The sequence below is a fragment of the Olea europaea genome, chromosome 19 (assembly GCF_002742605.1).
Source record: "Olea europaea var. sylvestris chromosome 19, O_europaea_v1, whole genome shotgun sequence".
NCBI lineage: Eukaryota > Viridiplantae > Streptophyta > Magnoliopsida > Lamiales > Oleaceae > Olea > Olea europaea.
Window position 1 is genome coordinate 10290343 of NC_036255.1, and position 11924 is coordinate 10302266.

General features: G+C 33.3%; 1 protein-coding gene across 1 annotated transcript; it reads left to right on the forward strand.

Moving 5' to 3' along the window:
- Positions 1 to 1456: 1456 nt before the first annotated feature.
- LOC111368777 (flavonoid 3'-monooxygenase-like) lies at positions 1457 to 4102 on the forward strand. The gene is made up of 2 exons (XM_022990217.1): positions 1457 to 2452; positions 3195 to 4102. The coding sequence occupies exons 1-2, from the start codon at positions 1484 to 1486 to the stop codon at positions 3813 to 3815; spliced, it is 1590 nt and encodes a 529-aa protein (XP_022845985.1). The 5' UTR covers positions 1457 to 1483; the 3' UTR covers positions 3816 to 4102.
- The last annotated feature ends 7822 nt before the right edge of the window (positions 4103 to 11924 follow it).

The window sequence follows — 11924 nt, forward strand, 5'->3', positions numbered from 1 at the left end:
TAGGCTTTGTAAGAATCAATCTATCCTCTAGCATTGCATTTACATTGGTATGTAATTATAGTGTATGTTTGAGCCACATTAATTTGAAATAATGTATTTTGGAGTAGTAGATTGATGGAGAATGTATGATTAAAAAATGAGAAAAAAAATTTGAACTTGTGTGTAATATTATTTTATTAAAAATGTGCAATTGAAATGGTGTCTAATCACTGTTTAAAATTTATTTTTTTGAAAGAATGCGACTCAAACAAGCCTATATATATATGGTTGCGGTAGAAAACTTTTGAGTTCTACAAAAGATAGAGACGGCAAAAAAATCCACTCAACCCCATACCGTGATTCGAGGGGGAGGGGTAATACCAACTTAACTAGGTATATGAGATGAGTATGAGGTGAGGGTCATTGTTCTGAAGTTGGTACGGAAAACATAATTCCCGTCCCGTTTAATAATAATTTCAAATTTAAATTTTTATCAAACAAAAATAATATATTTACCATCATTTTTAAAAAGAACATAAGTTGTTTTTAACAAATTGGTAAAAAAATAATATTATTTACTAACTAAGGACATAAAAAATAAAATAAAATAATAAAAAATGGGGCGATAATGCGGCAGGAAACTTACCCTGCTCTGACCTGAATCAGCCTCGTCCCACTTTAATCGAGTATGGGTATGAGGTAAAATAACAAAAATACCCGACGAGATGAGAATGAGAATAACTAACATGTCTCATACTCGTCCCATTGCTATTCCTAGCAAAAGATGCTCCCACATACTTTGGAAAGATTCTTAGCAAATTTCAGAGAAGGCATTTTTGTATATATCTCACAATATTTTTAATCAGCCGTCCTCGTCGATCTTATCGATTGGACTAAATAAGTGGTTGCTGTACTGAATCATTTAATGTGCTGTGAGACAACAATAACAACTTATTTAAATACGTATAGGGAAAGAAAAATCTCACATTAAAGAGTGTTTTATAGATATTTTTATGTAAAAATGTATTTTAAAATAGTATATTGATGTGAAATATGTGGTTAAAAAATAAGGAAATTTTTTTGATTTACGTGTAATATTATTTTAATGAATAATGTGTAGTTGAAAAGAAGATAGAAAAAATACATTTTGAAGAAAATTGTTACCAAACGGACCCTAAAAATAGTGTGTGCGCTTTTGATGTGGTTGAGGTGTGGAAGTTGGACAATATGAACATGCACAGTGACATTGACGCGGGAATTACTTTCTTGTGTTTATATATTATTTTAGTAATTACGTAGTCTCTTATTTTATTTTTAATATTATTTTAGCCATATTATTGTTAGCTTAGAAACTGAGGCAATTATAATAAATTTTTTATTTTCATTTACACTATTTTGGTTGACTTTTGATCCACACCCTAAATGCTGTGTGACATATTTATTTAATTTATAATTGAGGTGAGATTTAACCTTTTTCCATTCCGAAGAAATATATAGAGAGAGTATGTGGGTGCAAACTAATCTCATTCTTTCAGCTTCCACGAAAATGTTTAAGAAGCTCTTCGACACTTCCTCTGATGAGAGCATTCGGCTGCTTCTCTCTGAAGCCATTGGCGTACTTTTCATCTTCTGGTTCGTGTTATTATTCATCGGAAAAATAAAGAAAAAAGTTCCTAATTCACTTCCACCAGGACCCAAAGGCTTGCCTCTTGTCGGAAACCTCTTGTCTCTTGATCCTGAACTCCATACGTACTTCGCAACACTAGCAAAAACTTATGGTCCAATCCTAACCCTGAAGCTAGGCGGAAAAATTGGTGTAGTAATCAGCTCACCAGATTTGGCTAGGGAAGTACTTAAGGATCAAGACACGACTTTCGCCAACCGGGACGTGCCTGTGGCCGCCAAAGAAGCTGCCTACGGCGGCTCAGACATAGTCTGGACACCGTATGGACCTGAATGGCGAATGTTGAGGAAAGTATGCGTCCGAGAAATGCTGGGTTCTTCTTCTTTGGACTCCGTATACAACCTGCGACGCAGCAAACTCCGGCAGACGATTAAATACTTGCATGGCCAGGCCGGCTCACCGGTCAACATTGGAGAGCAGATGTTTCTGACTGTGCTGAATGTGATTACAAGCATGTTGTGGGGTGGCACGATCAAGGGAGAAGATCGGGCCGGGCTTGGGGCAGAGTTTAGAGAAGTGGTTACAGAGATGACAGGATTGTTAGGGATGCCTAATTTATCAGATTTTTTCCCCATTTTGCAGCGTTTTGATCTGCAAGGAGTAGAGAAGAAGATGAAGAAATTGGCACAGAAATTTGATAGGATATTTGAGACCATGATCGATCAACGGTTAAGAATGGGAGATAACGGGGCAGAAAACAAGGATTTTCTGCAGTTTCTTTTGCAGCTGAAGGATGCTGGAGATGCCAAAGTGCCTTTTGCAACGACACATCTCAAATCTTTATTAATGGTAATAATTATTTCCTCCATCTTCATGTTTTACTTTCACAAATAGGAAAGCACCCTTGGAGTAAAGTTTAGCTCATGGGTTTATAGCATTTTTTCCAAAAAAAATAATCTTAAGCATGATTTTCCAATATACTTGTAATATGGGTATCTTATAAGCCATTTTTAGATTTGAGTTTTACTATAGGTGATGGCAACAAAATTTCTTGCTTTAAACATGGGTTGTGTCCATGAACTTTCCGGTTCTTCCTATGGCTCTGGTCTTCTTCATTTTTTGAATTCCTGTTTTTCCTATGAATATGCACTGTACATAGGCACAACTCATTTGGGTAAAAGTCAAGAAATGGACAAAATAAAATTATTCTTGAAACTTTTCATCACTCTCGATGTTACCTCACTTTGTAGTAGCTTAGGAGAACAAAATATGCCTTGTGGATGTGACAGCGACTAGAATACATGATGGTTAAGCTTGAAAACAAGTAAAAGTTAATATTATTTTGCCCTTGTTTGACCCCATTTTTAGGTAATGAAAATGAAAGGAATAGTAATTTTTTTGAAAAATGAGAGGTTGTAAAAGAAAGAAAAGTTTAAGATTTACGTACAATATTATCTTATGGAAGATTGTGTGGTTGAAAATAGGAGAGAGAGAAATAAAATGTAATGGAATGTAATTTAATGGGGACCAAACGGGAGCTTATATTTGTTTGGCAAATCAAAAAGTTGTTCACTTATAATAAACTTTACAGGATATGGTGATTGGAGGAACAGACACAACATCAAACGCAGTCGAATTTGCCTTGGCAGAAATGATAAAAAAACCACAAGTTCTAAACAAAGTCCAGCAAGAACTGGAGAGTGTAGTAGGCAAAGACAACATAGTAGAAGAATCCCATATTAACAAATTTCCATATCTCTATGCTGTAATGAAAGAAGCCCTTCGTCTACATCCTACTCTTCCACTTTTAGTCCCCCACTGCCCTAGTGAAACATGCACTGTTGGAGGATACACAATCCCCAAAGGAGCTCGAGTTTTCGTTAACGTGTGGGCAATACACCATGATCCTACTATCTGGGAAAACCCTTTGGAGTTTTCTCCTGAGAGATTCTTGGATGGAAAATGGGATTACAGTGGGAATGACTTCAAATATTTTCCGTTTGGGTCGGGACGAAGAATTTGTGCAGGGACAGCAATGGCTGAGAGGATGTTTATGTATTCACTGGCTTCATTAGTTCATTCTTTCGACTGGAAATTGCCTGCTGGAGAAAGGTTGGAGCTTTCAGAAAAGTTTGGGATTGTGCTAAAGAAGAGAAATCCACTGGTTGCAATTCCAATCCCAAGATTATCTAGTCCTACACTCTATGATTAATAGCAATTCTGCTGCTTCATATGCTATGGTGTGACCCTGCTACTAAGTTTAAGAGGAATAAATGAGAAAAAGAAAAAATAAAAATTTAAAATCTTTCTTTATTTTGATTTGATTGCTAGGCACTTGAGATAGTGGTCACCAATGGGATGTAATGGTGTAAACAATCCCGTTTGATCGGATAGTCCTTTCTCATGAAACTGGTTCACATTGTTTTCTAATCACATAAGCATTGACGTTTGCATACATTTTAAAAGTATAAGTGGATTAGAATGAGCCACGTTTGATGTGTCTAGAAATTTTTTACCATTCTCGGAACTTTAACTCTTATATATATGAGGTCAAGATGTCAAAATTTTATTCTTATTGATGTGAACTCTTGAGGAAGACCTTAATCGATGTATACTAATTTCATGAGGTCCATGAAAATTTTGGAATTTTTAAAATTTTGATATAATGCTACTTGACATTTATTCAACACCTAATTCTTCAAATTAACAAGTTTCTTGAGAATCTTGAGTTTGTTGAATTATGTGTAGTCTATTAATATTGTTTAGTTAAATAATCTAGTCTAACGTGACAAATTAAGCACAACCAATGAAGCCGAGAACAAGATTCTCTTTAAAATTTCTCATTTCCAGCCAAACTTGCCATCATTTTCACATCGATGTATCTTTGGGACTCATTCTAATTGCGTGGTTAACTTCTCACACTCCATTGTTTGGAAGGCATCACTTTTGATATTTCCAGGTCTTAGTCAAAAACTTTTTCCGATTGACAAAACGTATCATCAATTTTATCACCCTTTTCTCCTTAGTCAACTACAATAATCAAAAGTGTTGCGGAATAATACGAATTAAACTATTATTCTTTTCACATCGATATTCAAACTGATTTTAAATTTATCATATTTTTCACTCTCGATATCGGATTGAGGCATTTCAAAGTGCGTTAGAAAGCTAACTCAAAGAGCAATAACTCTTCTAGAAATAACAAGTTCACGTTCGAATGTTTTATATATAAAAAATGCGTCGCAACTTGTGACTAAAATTTTAAAGCATGACTTATGCGGCACTTTAGCACCCATTGAACTTCTAATTACATTCCATTGATTGTATGTGATCTTCGTAAACCTCATTGAGCTCTTTGACTCCTTCAAAATCTATACTACCAGTCCATTGACCTTTGGATATTAATTACAATTTCATTACTTTAATTTTATCTAAGGAATAGCCACCTAACAAGTTTCATACTACTAACTAAATTAGAAATTACTTTTATGATCTACAATATTATTTTCAAAAGATATTACAATCTTGCATGAGAGCTAAATCATAGTTGTCGCGGAAAAGTTTTGATTTGTAATGATTAAAATGCCAAGAAAACTATTGTAAAGATCGTAATAGATGTTTTTTTTTTCTTATCATAGTTATTAGATTTGATTCGATCATTATAAATCTGATCGAAGCATCAAGTTATCGAATGACTAACTGAACCTCTGACCTAGTAGTTGAACTGCGGGGTAAATATATAGTTCAATTTTTGTGACTAAACATCACTTTACAATTCAAAAACCAACAAAACACTACTTCTTTTACTGTAGAGTGTAGAGAGAAGCATCTGTTTCATCGTTTTACAAGCCAAAATCTAACCAAACACTCACCAATTTCGTCAAGAATAATGCTATTTGCAATCACTCACTGTCGCAGTTGCCTTATGTGGTATACATGTGGTGATTATTGATTTGATATATGAAGCAAAAGATGCTATCATATTAACATGTCAAATTACAAATCACCATGTAAGATGTTACATAAGGCGCTAACTCGGTGAACGATTATGGATAGTTTTACCCTTTAGTCAATTTACCAGCCAAAATCCGACAAAACAGACCGTGTAGGAAGAGATACATAATCCATCTTCTTCCACCGTTTTTCTCTAATGAAATATGAATACACAGTGTAGGATGAGATTAATAATTTAAAAAAAAAAATCCTTTAACCCACAAAAGCTAAAAGTATTTCTACCTTTTCCAATTGCTTTAAATCTCCTCAAAAGCTAAAGCTCAAAATAGATATGACTCGTAAAGAAAAAACTCATGAAAAAATTTATAAAGATTCTAGTTATCAAGAAATTAAAATATACGAAACCTGCTTTCTTTTCATCCAATACAATTTGAAATTGGAGGCTTGAAATTGTAGGTTGAATGTAGGAGGGAGGACTTGAAGAAATTTGTTAACTTCCACTTATGGGTTGAGATTTGGGGTTGGCTCATTACCATATGAGAAGTCGAAGTATTCATTGTAGAGAAGTCTTCTTAACATGCAAAGAACCAACGGGTCACCAATTATATGAAAACTTGATGGGTTTTCCAGAGTTGTAAATGACCTAAATTGTTCAGTAATGAGATTGTTGGAATCGAACTAGCTGGATGCCTTTTATGTAGATTATGATCAAAATAGCGTGTAGATTCTCAAGAACTTTTATGTACATAATTTAAAATTGTAATAATGTTTATTATTACAATTCACCATATCAAATGAGTCATCATACTCTTATATGGTATGTTTGTGTCATTATTACATAATTTATTTACACCATGTACCACCTTTTTTGAAAACAATGCATGTATACCCTTATTCTTTGAGGATCATGCTAGTTGTACCTAATTTTTTTTACCTAATGCTTTATATACACTCACAATAGGGGTGTGGGGGCCACATGTTGGTATTATTTTATTCATGCGGGATCCACGTGCTTGTGAGAGTAGGTAAATTATTTGGTAAACTAAATTATGTACACTTAGAATTATCCATTCTTTGAACGTTCAAATATGTCCTTTTTAACAAAATTTGATTATGTAAGCTTTGTTTGTCATTTATTATTTCTTCATTTCATTCCATTCTCATTTATTATTTTAATATCAACCACACATTCAAATCTGTTACTCATATTTTCCATATAATTGTGATTCCCACTACTATATTTCTACAATAAAATTAACCTGAAAACACCATTTACTATCTCACAAATCTACTACCTCCATCGTTCAGACCTATGCGACACTGCCATATCATCACTATAACCACCTAAATGTGAAATTTTTCAATTTTTTTCTATTGATATTATTTTTCCATTATTAGATTTGAATTGAGGTGAACTATTTTGGTGATTTTGTTTTTCATTTGTTACACATAAATTCAAAATTATTCCTTAATTTTTAATCACAAATTCTCATATTCAAAATATTATTTTTTAGAAATAATGACCACCAAACAATGGGCTAAATTTATAATTTTAATATTTATGAATGTGGTCATGGATAAATCTGCTTGTACTACAAGCTTATATTCCCTCACAGTTCGAGGTGTCCACCAATTTTTTGTCATTTTTTATTAAGTGTGGGTCCCGAGCTGTGAAAAGAGTGTCAACCGAGTTATCAAATTAACTGTTTGTGCAACTCGATTGATGTAGTCATTGTGTCCATTTCACTTTAAAAATAGTTGAAATCTAGAAAGTTTCAATTGCTAATTTTTCTTGCGCTACAACTGGCAAGCATAATGATGAGAGGTTCGAATTTTTAAAAGATATTTCTTATAATAAATCAAGAATAGAATAGGAAAAAGGGAGGGGGATACATTATTGTACTACACCCACTCATGAGCATATTATTAGTCTTGTTTGTCTTTCATTAAAGTAGAAATTGAGTTTTGAAATATTGAATTTTTAGAAATTTTGTGGTTATAAAATAAAAAAATAAATAAAATTAAATTTATGTACAGAATATCTTTTTATGAAAATATATAGTTAAAAATGAATTTGAGAAAAAAGAAAGAATTTTAAAATAATGGTAGACATTCACCTGAATGTAGAGATAGCAATGGGCTCGGCCCTTAAACACACGAGCTCGACTCATGCTCAAGGGGTGAGCTCGGCTAGATCACAAGTTTGTGGATCAAGTCGAGCCCATGAGTAGGGCTAGATATAGTTCGGTTCGGTTCTAAGAGAGTCGAACCGATCCGAATTTTTCGAGTATTTAGTAAGTGAAATCGTTGGATCCAAATTTAATTGTGAAATTGTTCGGGTTTGGTTTCATTCGGTTCCCAAGTTTCATATTATAACCAAATTTTTTAATATTTACAAAGTTACAATAATTCAACTAATGATATGTTCAATTTTAACTCTTACAAAATAATGTAGTCCAATTTTATGTGTCTTTTGCATATTTCTTTTTCAAGAACGTCCCCTTTTCAGGGTAAGTCAAGGGTTTTCCGGTGGATTTTTCGGTGGAGAATGTAGAACTTTGGATAGGAAGTTTCTCACAAACGGCGCCAATCTGTTGACCTCGCGAATTGGACCCTCCACGTGCCAATCGATAGCTACTCCACGTAACCCTCCCTGCGCACAGTCAACACACGGTCAGATGCACACAGTCGAAACCAGCGGGGGTGGCGACGGCCGCATACACTCCGACAGTCAAGTTAACTTCTGGTGATCGGAACAGTATCAATGTTGTGCAAAAAGGGTGGGGAGGAGAATATATATTTATTTGTTATGGAGAGCTAAGTTGTAAGATTTTTATTCTCTTTGCCTCTTGTCAAACCTTGGGGTATTTATCGATGAGGATAACCGTTGGACGTGGGACACGTGTATGCATCTGACGGTATGAGACGTCTGCTCATAGGCATCAATCAGCCGCATCTATAGAGTGGGCAGGTAATAACTTATCCCGAGTTGAGTTAACATAAAGTTGATACGTCACATCAACTAGACCCATGGAGACGTCAAATTAATTAACCATTGGGGGCAGAAAGGATATTGACACAGATCTCTTTCTGAAATTGGCGACGGATCCTCGAAGGCAAAAACACTTCGGTTGGTTCAGTAGAATTGTTTGATTTTAATTAAATTGTGTTGCCCTAAATTTTTTCCTTCAAAATTAGAGTTAAACTCTAATATGTTGTTTAATTAAAATTTGATTTTAATTAAATAAGTTTGCCCTGAAATCTTGGAATTAGAGTTGGACTCTAATTTTACTGTTCAATTAAAACTTGATTTTAATTAAATTCAACCGTATTAGATTTTGAAATTAGAGTTGGACTCTAATTTGATATTTAATTAAAATTTAATTTTAATTAAATAGTCCTGCCCTATAATTTTGGAATTAGAGTTGGACTGTAATTCGATATTTAATTAAATTTTTATTTTAATTAAATATGTCCGCTAATTAAATTAATTGATTAGTATGATTAATTAATTATTTAATTGTGTGATTAATTAATTATTTAATTGTTCCGATCTATTTTGCCTAAAATATTTTAGGCGACTTAATTACTAGAAAATTGAAACGTGTTTGCATATAATATTAGATATTATAAAGGCATACATTTATGTAATGAATGTATTATTAGTGGACGGTTATGGATTCGACCATGTGGATGTGTTAATGGTTAATTTTATTATTGTCGTTTTATGAGCTCGCGATCTCTTAATTGTATTGGGTCTGCGAGCCCGTTATTATTGTTATTATTATAAGTCTGCGAGCTCTTAATCATTTTGGACGTACGAGTCCATTATTTTTATTGTTATTATGGGCCGCGAGTCTAATTTCATTTAGGCCTGCGCAACAACTAGTTTAGGATACAAGTTGCAGCTGGACTAATTAAAGAAACAAAAAGAGGAGGAGACCATGGAGATGGTGCATTGATACTGATCAATGTTATACCCCCTAAGAATTGACCAACTAGTCTTCCTTATTGCTCGAAAAGACTAGATAGTAAAAGACCATAATCGTCCACATTATTACATTATGTTATATATATGTTTATTTGCATGGTAAATATATAATAAAATATATATGATTGTTACGATGAGACATTTGAATGCAAAACCCCTAATAAAATATTAAGTCACATTTATAATCATCTTCTATCATTATAGGGAAAAATCAGAGTCTATTAGGGATATGTTTGACACTATGAAATATTTGATATTTCTGAATGATGGGTTTGATTTAACTAAAATTTATCTTTTATTGAGTACACTCAAGAAGATAAATTTTAGAGGCACATTAAACTAACATAAGATATGTGAAGTCAATGAGTTGTCAAATTAATGATCTAGGAGTTGTATAGAGATATAATTGATAATAGTATCTAGCCAAATGTTTTATTAAGGCTTGTTGAATACACTCAAGGCCTTAATATAACATATGGGATCCTAGCCCACTGGAAGTCAAGTATGGACTTCATAAATTTATGTGAAAGGGTCATAATGAATTAAACAGTGGGAACATAATTGATTTAATAAAAGTCCATGTTAAATTAATTGATGCATTTTATATATTATTCTTTTTCTCTTTGTCATTTATATTTTTTGAATCGTGAGTAACCATATGTATTTGAGTGGCATACTGGATGCCAACAACCAAATTAAAATTTCTTAACTAGCACCGCAACTTGAGAATTGTTCTCAGGCATGTGAAAATTGGTAACGTCCTTGAATAGCCCTTTCCAGAGACATCTGCTGATGACTTGATTAAGGAAGAGGGGCTATTGTAATAAACACAGTGATGACGATAATACTGTACACATGTGATGCTTGCATCTATGTTACCTGAGCTACAAAAGAAACTTGAGAGTATAGATGTTAACACATAACTCTTCATTCCAATTAGTTGTATGATAATAATCATGTGTTGGAAGATATGAGACTTCCAAACAACTATATTGGTGCAAAACGACAGAGCAATCTTCGATAGGTGCTTATGTACTGAAGACGATTGCTATTGAGAGGTTGTCTCAATGAGGTTCAGTCACGAACTACGAACTAAGTATTGACTTAGCTCTGCAATTTCTGTCAGAGAGTTATTCATACTAATTATGAATTATGATATGAATAAGTTCGAATGCACACCTATTGAATTGTTTAACATGCTTAGGACTATTATGTCCAATATCAAAGTTATAAGTGGGCAAGCCATTGATTCCTCTAAGGATATTAAGAGGAAGTCTAAAGGGGGCTTTGGAAAAGTATCCAATATGGCTAAAACCGTCAAAGTGAAGGATGATATCAAATCTAATGACCCTTGGTTTCATTATAGAATGAAAGACCATTGGAAGACGTTACAAGGTTTACGTCTACTTCTTGAGTTTTTTAGGTATTTAATACCAGATGTAGATCTCATATTTATATAAATATGAAGAAACTAAATATAAGTAGACCACTGCGAAAGGGAGAAATTAATCTACACGTTTAAGATGAGCAAAGGTTGCTGCATTGCCTGTAGAAGCATACTTCTTACCATTGCCTTTTGGCTTAGTAGTGGAATTAAAGAAATGTTACTTTGTACCCACCATAAATTTCATGTTTGGACATGAATTGTTTTAATGTTGAGAACAATTGTTGTTCATACTTATCTTGATTAAGATCTTTATGGTATGGTAAGTTACAAATGACATTTATATTCTAAATACTAAGCATTATATAATGAGTATAGAAGTTAAAAGGTATAAAAGTGATAATCTAAATAATACCTAAATCTGGCATAGCAGACTTAGTCATATAGATGAAATGCAATTCCAATATTATATAAAGATGTATATGTGGAGTCAATTGATTTTGAATCATTTGACAAATGCGAATCTTGTCCATTATGCACAATGAACAAATCTTCTTTTACTTGAAAGGAAGAAATGATTGCATGTTTACTGGTCTAATGCATAGTGATGTATGTAGACCTATGTCAATTAATGCTGGATAAGGTTTCTCTTATTTCATCACATTTATTAATGACTATTTCGGGAATGGCCATGTATATTTAATGAAATTCGAGCATAAGCTCTTAAGAGGTTTAAGGGATTCAAATTAGAAGTAGAGAAACAAGTAGGTAAAGATACTCTTACAGTAAGTTCTGACAAAGTGAAGAATATCTTAAAAGATAAATTTTTAGATTATTTAAGAGAGAATGAGATTCTCTTGCAATGGACTCCTCCATATACACTGCAACAAAGTGGTGTATTTGAAAAAGAGAAATCGTAAACTATTAGATATAGAGCGATTGATAACAAGCCATGCAAATCTCCTAAAGCCGTTTTGGGGTCATGCAATGAC

Bases quoted from the DNA above. Each gene is read 5' to 3' on its own strand.
- LOC111368777 (XM_022990217.1), top strand. From the start codon at position 1,484: ATGTGGGTGCAAACTAATCTCATTCTTTCAGCTTCCACGAAAATGTTT. The intron at 2,453-3,194 runs GTAATAATTATT...TAAACTTTACAG, and splicing joins ATCTCAAATCTTTATTAATG to GATATGGTGATTGGAGGAAC.